Here is a 21,347-nt window from a genome sequence, read left to right on the forward strand (position 1 = left end):
TGTTAAGTTGTGATCAATCCAGCGACTAATCCAGGGATGGACATTATTTGAATTTCAACAATTATGGTTCGTTGGTTTGTTGCCAATTTCGATTCTAATAAATAAATAAATAGTTTACATCGCGGAGTGTTCAAACTACAGCCATCTATTTCTTTAGTGGACTACAGCATAGACTAAAAGACATTTACTGCAGCACAGCCAGTGTCAATTTCCTGCATTGCATTACAGTACTGGGTACTTATTTTCTACACAGGTGGCTTTCTCTACACTGGTAAATTTCTATTAATTCATCACATTTATTTTTAATAACCACTATTAATATCAAACCTATGAACTTGAATCAAACTTACTAATGGATTAACTTATTAATTTTCATAGATGTAGAGGTTATCAGAGTGCTTTATTTTTTAAAAGCTCATGAAAATGTGTGAATGAGTGTAGATATGGTGAAACCACTGACGGGGTAATCTAATCTGGCGTATCGAGATGAAACAAACCTGAACATCTTGGCAACCTAATAGTAGTAAACTAATACAATCCACCAGACAGATCCACTGAAACTTTGCTGTCTTTTGAATGAAATTGAATCCCGAAAGAAAAACATATACGTCTTGGCTCATGTTGAAATCACCAATACTGTTTATAAACTACTAAATGAACTAACTAAATTAAACTTTAAATTATACTAGTAAAACCGTGAACTGTGTTAACCTACTTGTTGCAGTGGTGCTTGAGGTGTTTCTTGTAGCCGTCGTCCTGGAGCATATGCTCCGGATTGTGCTTCCGCAACCACTCGGCTTTGTGGATGTCAAACGAGCTGGACTGGGTCTTCATCTTCTTGCCCTTGCGACCCCGGGGAACAGGTGCAGATAGACCTGGTGGCGGAGGAACGCAAGGTTAGTCCATCCTCTTCTCCCTTGGGTTCTAAGACGTCAAAGAGTTCACATACCCAAGTGATTCTGCAGCTCCTTGGTGCGTCCGTCTTCGGCGGGTGCAATCAGGTCCCACATGAAGCCTTTGATCTTGTCGTCGCCGCGATAATGCACCAGGCAGTAGGCCAGCAGCGCCCTGCAGATGGACTCCACGTCCCAATCGGTCAGCTGCTTCTTGAAACGGCCGTGGTTGAGGATGTCCTTCCAGCGGCCCCACCTGGAAGAGGATCAAATGAAAACTCATGGTGAGGCCCTATTCATCCCCTGACCTCAACCCTTCTTAGAAGTTCATGCGCATACCCGTACACCAGCAGGTTCTTCTCCACACGGAAGCATTCTGTCCGTCCATAGCTGTTGGGCCGCTCATGGGCCCGTCTGACTTTGGGCTTGGTGTCGTCACTGTCGCTGTCGCCCTCAGACAGCTCCGCTAACTCATCCTTGGTGGAGCTGAAGGGCCTCGTCTGCTTCCTGACGCGGGGTGTGTCAATAACCAGGCTGTTCTGGAGGTGTGACAAGAACGCTGAGTTTTCAATATTTTCAAAACTCCACTGACATCATATTTTCAAGAAATAAAAAATAAAAATTAAAATGAAAAAAATAATGCCTAATGAACCAAAGGTATATACTGGAGTCTGGCCCATTGGAACTTGGATCAAATATGAACTTACAATTCCATGGAAAATGGGCCAAAAGTTCAAGTGACTTATGGAGCACTTGTAGATTCTTCGGGAAGATCAAAGTCACATATGACACTTTGCTGAATCACTGACCTATAACTTACTGAAGACAACTGTTCCCTACTTGATATAGTGCAAGGTAAGTAAGTTGCTTACTCTGCCATTGGCCATTTCCATATCGATGTCTGCCTTTTTTGCCCACTTGTCCCAGAAGTTGGGGTCATCCAGAGAGATGTCTGTGCGGTTCCCGGATGCTACAAAACTGGCCTGGACGATGACATCGGACAATCTTAGCAATCACATTTGGTAGCCATCCCTCCAATATAAAATGTCCAGGCATGCCATGTCACCTTGGCAAAGGTGGACCCTCGGCCCTCAGACTCGATAGTGATGGTCTTGGTTCGGCGTTGGAGGATCTGGTCGATGTCCTCCTCGCAGAACTTGGCCCCCTCATCCTCCTCGTCCATTATGGCGCCGTAGGCTCCACGTCTCAGCAGGTCCTCAATCTCCTTTTTGGACAACTGTTGCTGGACCGCCTGGGAAGTGGGAATGAAATCATTAAAATGGGAGCAAAGTTTTGCATGTGATCGAATGGCCATGACAGCTGAGGTCCCACAAAGGTCAATCATTGGACCCCTTTTTTTCAGCCTGTATGTGCTACCTTGGGTCAAATTCAAATGTTTTTTTAGAGCATTTCTATAATCAATCTTTACTAAAACATGTTTCTGCACTGTACATTCATTTAGTAATTTTGTTAAACTATTTTTTATGTTTACTTTGCTTTTAAATTCTTAAATTCTTGTTTTTTTTCTTCCTCACATGTCAATTATTTTACCTTTAAATATTTTTTTGCCTTAAAATGTTTTTTAACTATATGAAACACAAGCAACAATAATACCTTGTGTATAAAATTCATTATATAAATAAAGTTGCCTTGCCATGCCTAACGTGTCGTGTGTTCAGAAAAAAATCCATGAGTAAACTTTACAGGGTCTATTAATTAAAAAATGTAATATACTTGTTCTTTCTCCAAATGTTGCTGGAACAGTTATGTTGGAACTGAACAGCGACCGTCAGAGAAAGTCTTTAATCTCGGCATCCTCTTGACCATTCACTGCTAAAGGGGAGCAGAAATGGCTTCGATTGGAGCCTTTTTCCAAAGAAACTCAACATTGGCCTTCTAATGCCTATATTGAGTTAGTGCTGTGTTATACTGTTGTTATGCTGCCGTTGTTCACAAGGATCACACTTTAGAGCCACAAGTAAGGATTATTTTAATAATTGATAAACCTATCAGTTACTTCTTTCAAGTAATCAATTAATCATGAGTATGTAGCTGAACAGGCCTGGCTAAAAAAAACTTAAAATAAAATACAAAATGAAATAAAAACGAAACAAAGTCAATAAAATAAAACTACCGGTATCTTATGGTCTCGACTGGGTATTAGTTAAATTCATTCATTCGTCAATTTAAAATTATTGAACCATCAATACTGAACCAGAATCAATTCAAAATAAAGACAAATAAAATAAATTCTCATGACTTACCCCTCCCCCAGTGCCTCCTGTTCCTCCCAAGCTGTTGTCACGGCCGCTCATGCTCTGCAAAACGGCTTTATCCAAACCAAGTTTGAGGCTGGCGCGGTCAAACATCTCTCGTTCGTACGAGTTCCTGGTGATGAGGCGATACACCTTCACCGCCTTGTTCTGCCCAATCCGGTGGCAGCGAGCCTGCGCCTGTGCAAAATACAGGAGGCCAACAATTAATGCCGTTCTCAAACTGGGGTCTATAGGGGTCCACCAAAAATTTGCAACATACACTAATTCCAAATTATTAAAAAAAAAAAAAAAAAAGGGAGGGGGGAGGGGGGGCAGGGCAGTTGATCACTATACTAAAGCAAACATAAGGACAACCCTGCATGAATAAAGTTTTTTTTTTTCCTTTCTTAAACGACATCTAAGTGGTGTTTTTTTTGTGTGTTTTTTTTCTAAATAAAGGTGTATTACAGAATTAGAACAACATCTTTTGGAGAACCTAGAAAATACACTAAAATTTTTAAGCAACTGATATTTTTCTCTGCTTTTCTTAAGCAGTCAAGGCAAATGCCACTCGGCATCATTTAATGTATAATGCAAATGTTTTTGAACAAACCTTATTAGGAACAAAGGAGTATCAAGACATTTTACAGGTTGCCGTTATCATCGGGAGGTTTTTCAAAATATTTGTATTATTCTCCATGGCTCATAAATTGAATATTAAGCTGAGCGTCATTTGCATCAGCTATTTAAATAAATGAAAATATAGCATTTGCATGATAATTTGATTTGACGTCAGCCGTTTTCACAGGTCCACGCAAGCGTTACCTGGAGGTCGTTCTGTGGGTTCCAGTCTGAGTCGAAGATGATGCAGGTGTCGGCCGCCGTCAGGTTGATCCCCAAGCCGCCGGCTCGTGTGCACAGCAGGAAAACAAAGCGGTCCGAGTCGGGCTTGCTGAAGCGGTCGATGGCCGCCTGTCGCAGGTTGCCTCGAACGCGTCCGTCTATCCGCTCGTACAAGTACCTGCCAAGACAGGAGGGGTTGATATTAAATAGGGCACATTATGGAAAATTGACGCTTGTATACATAAATTTTGGACTCTGGTTTCGCTGCCCAACAATTGAGCGTGAAATAAAACAACCAAATAATTTTTCCTTATTTAAAAAGAAGGGTTGTCTGACAAATTCATAATCATTAAAAAAAAAAAAAAAAAAAAGCTGGAGCTTGATATTGATAAGTACCTTCTCTGAATGAGGTAGTCTTCCAAGATGTCCAGGCAGCGCACCATTTGGGAGAAGATGAGCACCTTGTGCCCGCCGGCTTTCATCTTGGGCAGCAGTTTGTCGATGAGGACCAGCTTTCCGGCAGACTGCACCATGGCTTGCAGGTGGAAGTCCAGGGCGGCCGGGCTATACACCTCCCTGAAGTCCTCCAGGATCTTTTCTTCTGCCCCTGAAAAAGAGCACAGACGGCATTAGCTGCATGACCCATATCTTTTCTCATTTCTGGGCTCCAATGTTACCTTTGATGAGGTAGGGGTGGTTGCAGCACTTCCTTAGCTCCATCATAGTGTTGACCAGGTTGGGCATGTTAGCCTGGCCTGCTCCCTTGGCCAGGAAGGAAAAGTTCTTCTCCAGGATGGCGCGATAGTACTTCTTTTGAATGTTAGTGAGCTCCACTTCAATGATTGTCTCCTCCTTGGGCGCCAGTTTCTTCTCCACATCCTCCTTCAAGCGCCGCAGCATCATCGGCTTAAGGATGCCCTGCAGCTTCTGCACCTGTTGGACGCCCAAAAAGGAGAACTTTGAAGTACTATCGTTTCATTATAGACTCTATATCTGGACATTGAAAAAACATCATGGTAACAACACAGATGTTTTACATTTAAGATAGAAATGCATGGCACAAACAACCACCATGTATCCCACGAGCCAATCCTGCAATTGTTATAGTCATACTAGTACTGTAAATGTTTTTATTGGATCAGATGTTCATTTCACTTAGATTCTTGGGCGACAATGCACCAACGACAAAAAATGTGCCAAAAAAATAACACACAGGAGCTAGAGATGCTAGAGATGTCTGCTGCTAACAAAACATGAGGCTTGAGCTTCCACTTTCCAAAGAACAGACACCATTTAAGACAAAAACACACACACGCACACACTTCATTGTCACAAACATGCATACAAACAAGTCTTATGAAGTGATCAGTGAGCTGGCAAAAAAAAAAAAAAAGCCTTGCGGCGGCAGCCAACAGAGACGGAACTCACATACCAAAATCAATATTCAGTTAAGATTGCTAATTAATAATCCCCACCCCCACCCCCCACGGCTCGCTGTAGTTATTTGTAAACAGCAACTTGAACAAGGCCTCACAATATACCCCTTCAAGGAAATACAGCGGAATCAAATTGTCACCATAGGAAATAGCAGAAATTAAACCAGTCCAGGATCAAACTTTCACCATCATAAAACTTTTATAAATGTTCAAATGTAAACTGATACCTGAAAGTTGGCCAATTAGATTTGAAACAGCCATTTGCAATTCTGCTTTCTGACTGAAGCTCATTTGGACAAATGTTAGGACGCCTACTAGGAAATAATTGTAATTACTTGTTTCAGCTTTAATTCCATTTGGAGTCACTGTGTGTATACACGCTCAAAGACTGAGTTGCATTAATCCACTACTATCTGTCATCACAATCCACCATGTGTGTGTGCGCTACAAAATGGCACCATGGCCTAGTTAGATAAAAGCCCCCTTTCAAGTCTGCAGGATCAGACATGAACATTAAGTGTCCACGCTTGCCATAGAGACATTTTGATAGGGTACCACAATCACGAGCTAACCTGTTCTTCAGTTTTGAGGTCTCCAAATTCCTGCATGAAGGTGTTCTCTGACGGGAAACGTGCCGGCTCCAGGAAGTGCAGCAGGCTGAAGAGTTCCTCCACTGTGTTTTGGAGAGGAGTGCCCGTCAGCAGGACTTTGTGCTCCTGACAAAAACACAAGCAAAGCCGCTAACATTAGAGCAATTACACATAGTCATAAGTATGAATATATATATATATATATATATATATATATATATATATATATATATATATATATATATATATATATATATATATATATATATATATATATGTCATAATATGAATGAATTAGCTGAACTGTAGCATGTAGCATCAAACATGAACAAAGTTTCACTGAAAGTTAGGCCTACCAGGCTCATGAGCTTGAAGCCTTCCAGCAGCTTGCAGTTCTTGTTTTTGAGGCGGTGCGCCTCGTCAATGATGACACAGCGCCACTCGATGGCATTGAGCTCGGGGCAGCCTCCTAGGATCATCTCGAATGTGGTGATGGCCGCCTGGAACTTGTAGGCGCCCCGCAACACGCGGCCCTTAAGACAACAACAAACGCATTTGACAGGACCAGTCAACCATTTTAGGTGAAAGTTAATTTGACACATTTCAATTCTATTTCGCCACAGGAGAGACTTAACCCTCCACCTATCCTCCTCCCACCCACAGGGTTGTTTATTTGTCAGCACGTACGCGTAACCATCGACTCACTCCGCCTCTGCATTTGTTACCATCGCCTTGACAACGGGCCTCCGGAGGCCCACTCGATTATACATCAGCCTCCTTCGCACAACAGACAAGCCCGAGAGCCGCTGATGGAGTGCCCCCCCGCCCCCCATCGGAGGCTGCGCTGACATCAACTGTGAGGTGGCAGCCTTGCTCTGTTCCACAACATCTTTCTTTGTTCTCAGGAATGCTAAGCCATCATATGACTGACAATGTAGCATCTAAATGCTGGAGAAATGCCAACGAGGTGTGTCAGCAGCATAATCACCTTTCTACATCCTGCACTGGTCCCACAGCTCACATACAATATAAACAAACATTTACCTATGGACAATTCCCGTTATTTAATGAACCTAACATGCCTGTTTTTGCAATGTGTGAGTGCCAGAGTAAGCACGCAAGCACATGCAAACTCCATGCAGGAAGTCCTGAGATTCGAACGCAAATCAGCTCGACTGAGAGGAAAAAATAGGGGTGAGGGGTGAGGGGTGACCCCCCCCCCAAAAAAAAATTCAAAAGGGGATGAAAGTGCATGTCAAACAGCTGGCACCCTAAACAGAAGTTAATATTAGCCAGTCAGAAGCGATTGAAAAAGTTCTACAAAACCCAGAAAAGTGTTCAGCTTCCCAGCCATCTGGTATGCAAGCGATAGCCTTAAACAACGCTCGGGTTTACCTGCCCGTCCCTGAAGTACATCTCGTACTGCTGCAGCATCTGCCTGCTGACAACGCTGCCGTGGTACACAATGACGTTCAGGTGTGTCCACGTGCGGAACTCGCGCTCCCAGTTGGCGATGGTGGACAGCGGGGCGATGATGAGGAAAGGCGCCTTGATGCCCACGCGGTAAATCTCCTCCAGGAAGGTAATTGACTGGATGGTCTTCCCTAGGCCCATCTCGTCGGCCAGAATGCAGTTTCGCCTAAGGACGAAGGTTGAAAACGAAAGACCATGTGTCAGCATACCAACTGCTGGCATGTACAGGTAAGCATTTGATCCAATTTCCATTAGACATGGTACAAAATGGAATGACATAATTCCTTATCAATCTTTTACCACTTTTTTTTTTTTTTTTTTAAACTATCTCTTTCTATAAGTTAACATAACAACTGCAGTCATGTTAGCATATTTTAGATTTTCAAAAAAGTACCCGACTACAGAAAGCGATATAATATGGTCAGGTGACCATTCTTATTTGAAATAGCACTAGTTTATAAGCATGATGACAAGCTTTCTCTACTCTGCTATCTTGATAATAATGTAATAAAAAATAGATTAATGAACTATCAAATAACTAACGTTTACAAAATATTAACAGAAACATTCTCATCCTGATAGAAAAACTGTTAAAGGAAGTGGGTGTAGTATTATTGCACTGCGTCAAGCACATAAAATAAAACACATCAGGAGTTAAAAATAACAACAAAGCAAATGATATTAAAAGACTAAAGAGAGAAGCATAATCACAAGCTCCTTTGTGTAGCATTTACACAGCTGTCCAGAGGATGGGGGTAACACGCTGATATTCCCACCGGCTGCTCAAGCAGCCTTCCGCTGCTGACAAATTGCTTTGCGTAGGCACGCAATACTCCTGCGCGCTCAAATGTAACACAAGCATAATGGAGTGTATACTCCAGGTGTACAGAGCCGGCCTTCTTTTTCGATGGTGGGTGAAAACAGAAAAGGCACATTATGAAAATGAGGAAATGCCGCAATCCTTAAATGAGAGCAGGGACACAAGTGCAGCAACAGCCAACAGAAAATGTAATTCAATATTTATTATCAGACGTCTGAATCTATACTCACTGGCATAACTACATCAACCTTTTTCCTATCAGGAGCCATTTCAGTTTTCATGAAGTCGTCTGAAGGCAATACTAAATTCAAGAAAAAAAAAAAATGAAGTAATGATTGGAACAAACGTTTATTATATATTGTGTGGGTTCCAATGTTTATGGGCTTGTTTATATAGCAGTTCCTCAGGGTTTATTTGTTTGCAGAATATGCAAGGCGAGCCGAATCTAATGGTCTTGGCCCACACACAGGCGATACTGGTCTGTGCACTGCAGCGTTGAAAATTTTACTTGAGCTAAATATGAGTTAACATCTAATTTAATAACATAACTAGTGTCAACTGAATGGAAAAACTTGGTTGCTAACCAAAACAGCAGCATGTAACAATAGATACTACGAGAATTATTTCTGCTATCTGGGTAGCCACATTTATCTAGAAATAGAACTATTTAGGTCTGTTGTCAATTGTTTTCGGTGTAACTGCATAATTTTTAGGGCAACTTTTCGATTGAATAACTGTTGCTAACCAAAACAGCAGGACATACCAAAAAATGTAAGTCGTCGCTTGTCACAAAGCATGAGACCTACTGGGAACTTGAGACAAGTGGTTGCGCCACAATGTCGAGACTTATCTATCTGGGCCACCAGATAAACAACTTAATAGAAATTACTTTTCTTTGTAAATCATTTCTGATGGAGTGGAAAGCCTCAATTGCTAATCAAAACAGCAGCACCTAGTGAAACATGTAAACAGTCTGATGCTTCGCCTGACACTGACCTGTTGTACCAGTTGAAGAGTAGCCAGTTGACCCCTTCTAGCTGGTAGTCCCTGAGGCTGTTGCTGTTCCTGTATTGCCGGGACTGTTCTCTCTTCTTCCACAGGTTGGCCGGGGGCCGCTCCTACCGGAGACAAATAGCTTATTACCATTTTTGATGCATGCCTCATAGCAATAAATAGAAGTTGAAGCCCAAGCCTACTATGTCTCTTTTAATTGATCCAAAAAGAACACAAGCTGTGGGTCACGCTGCTCCACTCACCACTCTGCGCGAGTCCGGCTTGGCCGCCTGCAGCTGCTCGAACTCCTCTATCTTGCTCTGATCCACGTCGTCCTTCAGCTCCCAGGTGCTGTCCTCGTACGGCAGCGAGCACCACTTCACCAGGTAGTAGACCACTTCCTGCCGGCAGACACGCAGGAGAGTGAGCGCTTTCATAGCGGCGACAAAAGGCCCGCCAGGGAGCCCGTTAGCGTGGCCTTGGGGCACTTGTCAGGCACAAAAGACGGTGCTTGAATGGAAAAGATAAATGCCACAAAGATGTAGAAGATAGAACTACCAGATATGATTACCAAATAAAGATAAAATAGTGTGAACATTTCGTGATGTGTATTGAGCAATATTGGGGGGCTACATGGACAGACAGCTAGATGGATAAACAGGTGTTAACCACAGATAAGGATTTTGTCATAAATATTTAACACAACTCTCTCCCCCAACCATTTTCCAAGGAGATCGGGGAGGTGTGGGGTGGGAATCACTCTCACACACCCCATACCACAGAATAATCACTCTGGATATTCTTTAGTGACATTGAAAAATTGACCTTTTGCTGCCTTTAATTGCAAGGGATGGAGGAAAAAGCTCAAATTCGAAATGTTGGCACAGTTAACGGTACAATTATTTCATCCCTATAAACACTTTTTTTTTCTTTTGTAATTACCTCTCCTGTGTCTTTGTCCTCGCAATAAGACACCTCGAGCACCCGGTCCACCTCGACATAGTCTGGGTTGAAGGGCTCTTCTTCCATCTGGGAATCACAAGAGGGAGACAAAGGGAACGAATCAACTCCAGCGCCTACTCGCCATCTGGAGTCAACAGGCATACACAGATGTGCTCGCCCACACAGCAAGTGAAGATGCCTCTCAACCTACACACACTTGCTTCATGCTGTAGTCATAAGCACACAGCAGGTAACACGCATGCACGCGCATTAGAGTGTACGTTGCCTTACGTCGGCGAAAAAGAGTGCCCGCTGTGCTTGTTTCATCTTGAAGCGTTTGATCTTCTGCTGGATCCTCTTGTCCTTTTCCAGCTGGCCCTCTGTGGCCCACTCGCAGTGGAGGTAGGAGCTGCGCACACGCACACACACACGCACACTTCTAATTAGAGATGAAACAGTATGAAAATGTCACATCAAGATTATTATGACCAAAACGATCATGATTTTATATATATATATATATATATATATATATATATATATATATATATATATATATATATTTTTTTTTTTTTTAAATACCTTTAAGCATTCACACCTAAGATGGTCGTCCGCGACTCATAGAACCGTAGTTCCAGTCCTAACTTTATTTTGAATAAAAGCATCTCAAATCAGACTTTTTACTGAGGAGTTGGCAATAACATTTTCTCTTTTTCCTAGTGAGTGATAAACATATACAATAATCCCAAACATATTTGCTGTTCTCTATTGGTGAAATCATAAATTTACCTCTTTTCCTGTGGAACCTATACGCAACTATTCGATGAAAAACTCACCTATTCCTGTTTTTGTACTCTTTTTGAAACTGCAGAAAGCGCAAGATGCTGCCAAAGCCCCGTTTAAATAGGAAAGTACTACAGTACTTAGTGGCAAAGAAGTATGTTGCAGTGATAAATTTCGAGATGTGCACGTACATGGTGCTTCTGGTTTATTGTATCACACAAAGATCATAACAGAAATACGGCATTTATCAGTAACGTTGCCTCTTTTACAGAATGTATCCTTTAATGCTTCTTTATGTTTATTTTAGTTATCGGTTTTAATTATGTATCTGAAATATACTGATAGTCGTTTCACATACATTACATACACATACAAAACAAAAATTATTTTTATTGGGCAGCAATGATGAAAACCATTGTTTTTCAAAATATTTTTTTTGACAAAATTCGCACTACACGCTAGCGTCAAACACAAACAGCTTAAAAACAACAACAATAACATCATGAAGGACTTACTAGTTTTTGTACTTGACAAAAAATTCTTCCACTTCAACCAGCACCCCTGGAGAAACCTACATGATTTATATAGAAGAAATAATGCTACAATTTACCAAACTGATGACAGATATCAAAGGCGGATCAAGAGGGGGAAACAACAAGGCGTTACCTCCTTCTTGACAATGCGAGAGGACATGATTTTGTCCACAACGGCGGCGTCTTCTTCACTGGGGTTTTCCTACAGATGGAAACGAGCGAAAACTTTAGTTAGTGCTCATACGAGGCATCTTACGAGTTTATTTTATTTTATTTTTTTATTATATATATATATTTTTTTTTATTGGGAATATACACTTTGAGGTGACCATAAAACAGAAGGTAATAAAAGCCCTGAGGTGAATTTCTGATTTTTGGACCATTAATTATGGTTGTATCAATGTGCCTTGGAATTGAGCTTGTATTAAATGTAGAAAATCCCTAAAGAATTAGCCTCACAAGGGTGTTTAGATTTTACTTTGGCATTTACCTTTCAGCATTTTTTGCCATGTTTTATTTTTTTTCTTCTTCTTCTTAATTGACGCTACTATGACATATAAATCTTAAAAGACTTTTTCTGCCAATCGATACCAGTGAGTTTTGGATTACACTTGTGATTGGATGGGTAATTGGTAACTGCTTCTTAAAACTCATAAAAATCCTTAATTATGTTAGGCCTCATGCTCAAGTTAATTTTCCACTTCCACGTCATTAAAAAAAAAAAATGCCAAAAAGCACACAAACCTTACTCACCGAGAGCAATCGCATCTCCTGACATTTTATACCATGTGGTGAGTAGTTTAGTCTGATAACAGTAGAGTAGTTAACTTATTTTTTACAGTTACAAATGTGAAAATGCACGACTTCACAGTGATGTACATAGCAAGTCCTCACCACAAAGAGCTGGACCGCAGGCTGCTTGGACACCACCGCGTTGGCCTTCTTGGCTTTGACGATCACCTTGCCGTCCTCGTCTGACAGCCTGGCCTCCAGCTCCTCCGCATACTTCTTCCTCTTCACCTGACGATTAGAGCGTCTCTTCTGAAACACAAAGACAAAAACAATTTAGCCAACTATTTGCATCTTGGCTTTTTAGCAATTGACATTTGAAATCGTACCCAAGTTGACTAGAAGGCATGATGTAAAACCCTTATCGGTCTTCCTTAATACTTTCTCTGCTCAGGTTGATCGGTTTGCTACTGTATATTTTAGTATATCAACTGTTAGCATTTTATTTATTTTGAATTGAAGTAACAAATAAAATGTCATGATATATTATTTAACAGTCTTAACTTTCTACACTTAGGTTGCTATCTTGCTAAATGTTAACGTAACAGCATGTTAACATTTTACTTTTTTACGTTTTTGTTAGAAAAAGTGCCCGACTACAATCCATTTTAATCTTAAGTGTTGCTTTCTGTTCTCAGTTTGAGTCTTGCTACATTTTATCAAATCTTATTTTAAACTGTACCACACTACAAAGCCAGCTTGCTGTATGCTAGCATGCTAACTGTTGGCATATTAGCATCAACAAAACTGTCTTGTGTTTTCATATTAATAGAAGCTGTTATTTTTTTCTTCCACTTGTTTCACAGTATTTACTTGCTTCCAGTTTAAGAAGGCAACAGTTTGAAACCCGGAACAGCTTCTTATCTCATTTTTATTTGGATCAGTATCGACGGACTTCAGAGGCTTTTATGTATATAATAAATTATCTAATAAATAACAATTGTGATATTGTTTGTCACACTGGCCCTTTTAATATATGACAGAGCTTCTCACCATCCCAAAGTTACTATGAATAAATAATAAATGTGACAAAAATGGCACTTCTGTTCAGTTCCTTCCTGACTGTGATATTTATAAATAACAGGCGTGGGTGTCTGCTTGCCGCATCAATACACAAGACCCTTCTCATAATATGTTGTTAATTAAAAAGAAATGCCACAGAGACAAAGCTAATTACATTGGTGAGACAATAAAATTCCTCCATTGAAATGTTAAACCCTCACATCTTCAACTAAACTGACCAGAAGTCAATAACATGACAGACGATCACAAAATGGCCAAGTTGAGTAGTATGTCGTCCGTTCACAATGGCCAACACAAACACCGTGGTGATTATTTTATTGAAGAATAATGTGAATAATTTCCCCCAAATTATTATAATTATTATTTTAAATTGGGTACATTGCGTGCAGCCTGTAGGAAGTGTTTTGTTGAGGAAATCATAAAAGGAAGATGACACCACCTCACGTTGCAAAACAACATATAAATCTGAACTCTGTTCATTCTTGGTCTAATGTGGCAAAAGTTGGGAAAAATGCATTGAAGGAATGCATGTTCATTGCTTCTGTAATTTAAAAAAACAAAAAAACAAAAAACAAAAAAAAAAAAAAAAGCTAAACATTCAAATAAACATTCCACTGTCAGCACATTCTTTATCCTGTTCTATGAAGTGCTGTCCTTGTTTTGACCTCGTTGATTGCATCAAGAGATCAGCATGTGAACTCGAGAGCGCTACCTGCTGGGCTCACCCCCTCAAAAACATACGCACTTACGCATGCCACGCACACACTTACCTTTCAAGCTCCAACCCAAAACTGTAAAGCGGGGTTAATTTGAGCACGTTTGCCGTTTCTGTTTTAAGTCAGCAGTCAAAGGCAGTGGTCCAAATATACGCCTGTCCACTGTCTACAAGATTGGAAAAGTAGGCAATTGGCAATCATATTTATTCAGAATACCCATTCTTACAGAGTCTCTAGAAGTGTGTCGAGGCGGAGGGTCCTCATCTGACTCCTCCTCAGAAGAGTCGGGCTTTCGCTTCTTCTTCTTCCCAATCTTAATGACAATTTTCCTGAGGGAGGTAAACAACAACCATTCATTTATTTAATTAATGAGGAAAAGGAAAAGCGTGATGACTGGAGTGTGCCTGCCCTATACTTGTACTGAAAGTAGCAAACAACATGTTTGCAACTGGAAAGCCATCCGTATCATTGGTGCATTTGTTCAGTGGTTAGCAATTCTCTGGAAAAAACATGATACATACATACAGCACAGTACAGTACAGTACATTGAGCCATTTTACCAAACTTTCCTCCCCTTACGTATCTTTCTAAAGAATATCCTATGTGTATTCTGTGGTGTGAGTTGTTTTAACTGTAGATATTAAACCTCTTCCTATTTATGATGGCAAATCGTCATACACTCATGATCATGAACTCATAGCATTATTATTCTTACTTCATCGGCCTTGAAACGGAAATGCTGAACATTTCGAAAACATTTTTGACAAACAAACAATGACAAGCTGAGTAATAGATGCTGCCGGCATTATGGAAGAATCTATTCCTTCAACTGCATAAGTGCAGCCACACAAGCAGAGTAAGATGAGGAGGTGTCAGGCATTAAAATGCCAGCCAAGGAAGCCGCAAATTTGACCTCATATGACTGTGTTGTCGCTTTACACATTCCTCCACCTCGTGCTCGTACCTCTGCAGACATAATGTGTGAGGTAAATGGCATAAAGATACCCCTAACTGAGGCCAGGATTAAGTGAGCAAAGCAAAGGTGTTGAGTCATAGGGCTTGTTGTGAGAAGGTTAACTTGCGACGTAAGCAGATTCCCATGAAAGTGGGAGCAGGGAGAAAAGGGTTCCCACGCCAGCTGGGAGCCGCTCTCATTTATATCTCACAAATATATCTCATAGGGATGACCTACACAAGTGGGTTTTGATTAGGGCCATCACTAACAAATCTTTTTAGAATTGATTATCCTATGGTGCCCTGGATTGGCTGGAAACCAGTTCAGGGTGTATCCCGCCTACTGGGATAGGCTCGAGCAACCCCGCAACCCACGTGAGGGAAAAGCGGATAAGAAAACGGGTGGATGGATTATCCTACGGATTATTCTATCGATTAGTTAGGTACCGTAATCTCCATGACCAAGGAAGAAAAGAGAAAAAAAGACTTGGAAGTTGGAAGCAAATATGTGTCTATGTTCAGACTGCTCAGTACATCCTGGCTAAATTAAGTTGACAGCATCTTGATGCCGTCCCCTGTGGTCGGGCGGGGGTGGTTCTGCACCCCCCCGCCCCCCCCCCCCCCCGTTGTCTGCTCGGTGGCGGTTGCGTCTTGGCCGCTCCCTGGGCCCCCTGTGGGGTGCGGTGTTGGGGTGCTTCCCCTGGTGCCCGGGGCGGTGCCGTCCCGGCGCGGTCCGCTGCTCCGTGCCCGGCGGCGCGGTTCGGGGTGGGTGGGCCTCCGGTGTGCCCCGTGGTTCCCTCTCCCCTCCCCCTTCCTCCCCCCCGTCGCCTCTCCCTCCTCGCCTCCTCCCGCCCATCCTCCTCTGCCTCCCGGTCCCTTTTCCCTTGTCGCCCTCCCTCCTCCTCTCCCCTCCCGCCTCCTGCCCTGCAGCCGCCCTTTCGCCTTCTTGTCGTCTTCTCCCCGCTTCCCCCGCCCCCCCCCCCCTTCCCTGTCTGCCCTGCGGCCCCTCCCCCTCCCTCTCCCTGGGCCTGGGGCTCCCTCCCCGGCCCGGGCGTCGGGCTCCGGGGGCCGGGCGAGGGTTTGGGGCCTGCCCCACTCCGGTATAACTCCTGGCGCCCCGGGCGGGCTCCGGTGGCCGGTGGGCTGTCCGGTAGCCCTGCTGCGCTGGCTGTCCGCCCATTGTGGTGCCGGGTGGATGAGGTGGGGGGCGGCGGGGGGTGGGGGTGCTGGGGGGCGGGCGTGCCACCTACACCCGCCGGGTTGGGTGAGGCCCCGCTGGTCGCTCCTCTTACTCACTTCACTAGCTTGCACTATACACTTTGTAAATATACACATAGGGCACACAACACATTTCTTGGTGGGGTGGGGAAGGGTGGAAACACCGTCTTCACCCTTCAACTCCCCTCCAATTTTAATGCACCTCACGTCCAAGGGGAGGGGTGAGTTGGGGCGGGGAGCCATCAGAGGGGATGGACTGCAGTGCCTGGCAGCGCTGTGGTCCCCCCCATTTGTGTCCCTGCCCCACCACTTTGTCCCTCCATTCCCTTTTTTAATGCACCACACATATACATATTCATTTTTTGGGGGGGGATACGGGTGTGTCGGAGTAGGGGAAATTTTTTCCCTCTGCTCCGACTCACCTGCTCCCAATTTTAATGCACCACACGCACACACTTGTATATACACTGGGTGGGGCCACATTCACGGTGTAAGGGTAGAGCTCGCCAGTCGGCGAGCTGGCGGACTCAGTAACAGGGTTAGGTGTCACTTGTACTCTGGCGTGACGACCGGGGCCTCTCCCCACCGGGCTCGGTGTTCTGGTGTCCCGCCTTCTCCCCTGGTGCTTCCTCCTCTGCTTCCCCCCTCCCGCCGCTGTGCAAATCTCGCGCGGCTGGAGGTGGGGTGGGCACATCTTCCCTCTCTGCGCTGCTGCCCGGTGCCGGTTTCCGGGGGGGGGTGGGGGGTTCTCGCGGGGGGCCGGGTTTCGCGGGGGGGGGTGGCGGCCGTCGGGGGGGGGGCGGCTTGTTTGGGGGGGGGGTGGAGGTATGGGTGGGTGGGGGGTTGGGTGCTGGGGGTCGGGGTGTGTTCGGGGGTTTGGGGGTCGGGGGTGGTGGGGCCTGGGTCGTGGTGGATGGCGGGTTTGGGTGGGGTGCGGGGGGGTCGTGGGGGGATGGGGGCTGGGGACCGGTGGGGCGCTGTGGGGGCCCGCTGGGCCTCGTTCTGCGGCCTTGGGCTCGGGGGTGTGGGCCGGGGCTGGGGCGGGGGTGTTCCGGGTGTCTGGGTCGGCTCGCCGACCGGTGTCCGCTCGGGTGGCTTGGGGGTGGCCTTGGTGCTGCCGCGGCCTGGGGATTCCGGGGGGGGGGGGGTGCTCGCTTTGCTGGACCGCGGTTGACGGCTTCTTTCTTTGGTGGTGGTCCTTATGCATGCCAGATCCGTCGCACCAGCATCTACTGAAACTCAACAGAAGTACCCTCTCCCTCCCACAGCCCCTTGAATCAGTTGGTGCTGGTGTCTGTGGTTCTCACTTTGCTTTATCTATCCTTCCCTCCTTCCTCTCTTTAGTTTTTCCTCTGGTCACTTGAGATCTTAATTTATTAGAAGTATGAGGTTTCTGGGGTTGGCATAAGACTCCGGTTTTGTAACCACGCAGGAGGGGTCTTGTTGGTGCTGGACTTCACTTTGATGGATTGGATGTACTGGCTTCTATTGATCTCACTCTGCCTTATCGATCCTTCCCTCCTTCCTCTCTTTAGTTTTTCCTCTGGGCTCTTGAGATCTCGCTAAATTTGCTGGAATTTAGAGGCTTCCGGGGTTGGCGTAAGACTTTGATTTTGTAATCATGGGGAAGGCAGGAAGTGTTTGGTCGGTGCTGGATGTCACTTTGATTTACCTTTCTTTTCTCTTTATTTCTTTTTTTTTCTGACCTTTTCTCTGGTCTCCTGACCATTTAAATCTCACGACTCTGGCAAGATTCTGAAGTACCTGGTTAAGGCGAAGGGTAATGGGATATTTATAAGGTTTTAGGTGAATGAATGAGTATAAATTTATACGTATTTGCACGCACGCACACGCACGCACGCAAACGCACGCAAACGCACACACGCAAACGCACGCACGCACGCAAACGCACGCACACATACACACACACAAAAAAAAAAAAAAAAAAAAAAAGAGCAATGATGACAAGACGTTGAATCGGTAAGACTACCGAATGAACAATTCTGAGCTCTTCAAAAAAAAAAAAAAAAAAAAAATAAAATAAAAAATAAAAAAAAAGTTGACAGCAATAATTACAGAAGGTACATTTGAAAGTGAGCTGCATTAATGCAAGGTCACTCGCATCCTCACCTCGTTGTCATTACTATTTTTACATCTCGTCGTTGGTGGTTGACTTTTTGACTTGCACTGTATATAGAAGGTATCTTCAGGCTAAAGGAAGTTAAATGTAAGAAGGCGGGATATTGCCATCCACAAGTGTGTGCGCTTTCACCCGCAGCATAAAATACTTGCTAGACAGTTACAACAGGGCGGGAGAAGTGAGAGTCAAACAACACACTTCAATTAGGTTCCGCCTTTTCCTTTCCGGAATTCCCATAAATACAGGTGGTGTAACAGCCTTCATACTACCTCTCAAGGTAGAAAAAATAATGGGTCACTGGCAAAGAAAGAAGGTGAGAAAATGCTGTACTTTTGCAGACGGTGTCAACGTGTGCAGGATTGCGTGCATTTTAGTCATTCCCAAACACTGTGCTTATTAGTGTGCTGTAAAAGATAATCAGTAGGAAATGATCCAATTGTATTTAACTGATCCAAAAAGTATCTTATTTACTGGCAGAACAATTAAATGCTCTTCTACTAGATAGCAGAAGGTACAAATAACCGGTATTTCCATCTGTTGCCATTCATTAGTGATAGACCAATATGTTTTGTTTTTTGTTTTTTTTTACAAGGCCAATACCGATTATTAGCAGGGAATCACTAATCTTGCAGGTAAGCAGGTTCAGACCCTTTTGTCTGAACATGGTCCAAATTTTTTGGCAACCAAAAAAAAAATAAAAAAAAAAAAAAATAAAGAGTAGATTGTAATACATCACATCATATGCAAACGGCTGACCAGTGGTCTTCGGTTGCATTCAATGATATGAATTAATGATATAAAAAAAAAAAAAAAATCACCATGTAAACCCAGCTAATGTGCCTTGGCTCAAAAAAGGCTGGCAAAAAACTGGAGAACAGTACCTTATAAAAAAGGCAAAGACAATGGTGAACACTTCACCACCCTCTGCTGTGTATGCGCGCCTGTTTTGTGGTGGGGGTAGATGTCGTGGGTTAATTGCACTGTCGCCACACTTCAACTAGAACAAAAGACCAACAAAGGAGAAAAATGTAAACCTGCCTGTTTTTTGTTGTTTGACGTGCTTCTGTTTGTAAAAAGCAAAACCTAAATTCTTTAGACGGGTGGGGGCGGGGCAGTCACATAGCAAATTTTTTATCCCGTTTTTGCTGCATAACCTTGCAAAGCCAAGGTCATGAGAATCGCCCATAACATGGTGGCTCTTGGATATTGTGACTGGATTGACTTGACTTGGATGCATTATCTGGTTATGGGAATTGTTAGAAAAAAGCCTAATCGTGCAGCGGTGCAGTGCTTATAAAGAGCTGCCTTCTCTTTCAGCCGGTCCCTCCCCCCTCCTCCCATGCTCATGATATTACATTTCACAAACCCTCTGACAATGACACATTATGGTTGCCACGCAACATGCCCTTGAGTGCCGGGATTTTGCAGAGCCGCCGGTGACATCACTTCCTGTGCAAAAGGCAACACCGGCGCGTGCCTGTCCGTGGGCCCCTGACAGGGAGCGTTGAGAAATGTGCCAAGTCAGGGTGACACAAAGTCTACCAGCTGTGACATCCAGAAATGCTGCAGAGAATCAGACTAAACAAAATGTTTCTGGTGGAACAACAGCGTTGCCGCGCACTGGCTCAGTAGAATAAAGAAGACAACATGGCTGAAGTGGCTCTGATCTCCACATGGCAGTGGTGCTATGTAGCAGTAAATATTTTACTGTACTTGATTTGATTTTTGATCTGTACTTGATCATGTATTTGGATTGATATTATGATAAAAAAAACAAAAACGTAGCATTTATTCAACCAAAAACTCAAATTTTAAATATAACTTGAAAGAAGAAGCAGAAAATTTGTAACAAGTAAATTAATAATAATATATTAAAACAATAGCAATAAATATCAATAAATCAAAATAAATACAGGACTGTCTCAGAAAATTAGAATATTGTGATAAAGTCCATTATTTTCTGTAATGCAATTAAATAAGCAAAAATACCATACATTCTGGATTCATTACAAATCAACTGAAATATAGCAAGCCTTTTATTGTTTTAATATCGCTGATTATGGCTTTTTTTTTTTTTTTTTTACTTGGTCTGAGGAAATATTCTAATATTTTGAGATAGGATATTTGAGTTTTCTTAAGCTGTAAGCCATAATCAGCAATATTAAAATAATAAAAGGCTTGCAATATTTCAGTTGATTTGTAATGAATCCAGAATGTTTGGCATTTTTGCTTATTTAATTGCATTACAGAAAATAATGGACTTTATCACAATAGTCTAATTTTCTGAGACAGTCCTGTAAATGTCCATCCTGCTTTACGCACCACTGACATCACGAGCACGCTCAAGCTGGAGCTGTTGTTGACCACAGCTCACAAGACACTCACATTCAGACTCGCCTTAGCTTGAGCTAACAAGCCAAAAATTCTCCAGCTTGCTAACACCCACATCCCAACCAGGCCCAGTCTCTTTATTTAAGGTACATAATATAACAGAAAATACAATATGTACAGTATTCTCTATACTATTTATGTTCGCAATTTCAAACAGTGTATTTAAAAATGTGTTTAATAGTGTATGGGAAAGGTCAAAATATTAGAAGCTATTTTTTTGTAGGGGCTCTCTGTCACAGATTGTAAAAATATTTATATGAAAAACACTTCAGGGACCAATGTAAGATTGTGCCATGTGTCAACTAATCCTTATACTATTGCCCAAATTAGTTTATTGTGTTTATTGTGTATGTTGGAACTTGGCACCTTCATAAACTGAGGCAGCTGTAATTGTGTCTTGAAAAAATGAAGGAAAATGTAGTTCACCACTTTGGCTGCAAAGAAGCACCGTTTGTTTATTCAACAACATGATGTCAGCTATGGGACATTATTCCACCCAGACTTTGGCTGTGGCAACTCACCATATTAATGGGGCACTGTTAATAAGCAACAAAT

General features: G+C 43.0%; 1 protein-coding gene and 1 non-coding gene across 7 annotated transcripts in view; both read right to left on the bottom strand.

Annotated features, from left to right (window-relative positions):
- Positions 1–21,347, bottom strand: part of chd9 (chromodomain helicase DNA binding protein 9) — a 65,435-nt gene that overhangs the window by 12,883 nt on the left and 31,205 nt on the right. For all 6 annotated transcript variants that reach the window (XM_077519716.1, XM_077519715.1, XM_077519714.1 and 3 more), the window contains 20 exons: positions 14,316–14,418; positions 12,456–12,602; positions 11,695–11,763; positions 11,544–11,599; positions 10,537–10,654; positions 10,246–10,332; positions 9,567–9,704; positions 9,307–9,428; positions 7,413–7,656; positions 6,374–6,550; positions 6,000–6,143; positions 4,669–4,924; positions 4,388–4,598; positions 3,974–4,169; positions 3,158–3,346; positions 1,960–2,145; positions 1,766–1,876; positions 1,233–1,432; positions 950–1,149; positions 716–875 (listed from right to left, as the gene is read on the bottom strand). In XM_077519716.1, coding sequence (XP_077375842.1) covers positions 716–875; positions 950–1,149; positions 1,233–1,432; positions 1,766–1,876; positions 1,960–2,145; positions 3,158–3,346; positions 3,974–4,169; positions 4,388–4,598; positions 4,669–4,924; positions 6,000–6,143; positions 6,374–6,550; positions 7,413–7,656; positions 9,307–9,428; positions 9,567–9,704; positions 10,246–10,332; positions 10,537–10,654; positions 11,544–11,599; positions 11,695–11,763; positions 12,456–12,602; positions 14,316–14,418 — 3,114 coding nt within the window. The remainder of the gene's footprint in view (positions 1–715; positions 876–949; positions 1,150–1,232; positions 1,433–1,765; positions 1,877–1,959; positions 2,146–3,157; positions 3,347–3,973; positions 4,170–4,387; positions 4,599–4,668; positions 4,925–5,999; positions 6,144–6,373; positions 6,551–7,412; positions 7,657–9,306; positions 9,429–9,566; positions 9,705–10,245; positions 10,333–10,536; positions 10,655–11,543; positions 11,600–11,694; positions 11,764–12,455; positions 12,603–14,315; positions 14,419–21,347) is intronic.
- LOC144018230 (small nucleolar RNA SNORA16B/SNORA16A family) lies at positions 2,626–2,763 on the bottom strand. The gene has a single exon (XR_013283370.1). It is a non-coding gene; the product is annotated as a small nucleolar RNA SNORA16B/SNORA16A family (small nucleolar RNA).

This window comes from Festucalex cinctus, chromosome 4, assembly GCF_051991245.1.
Source record: "Festucalex cinctus isolate MCC-2025b chromosome 4, RoL_Fcin_1.0, whole genome shotgun sequence".
NCBI lineage: Eukaryota > Metazoa > Chordata > Actinopteri > Syngnathiformes > Syngnathidae > Festucalex > Festucalex cinctus.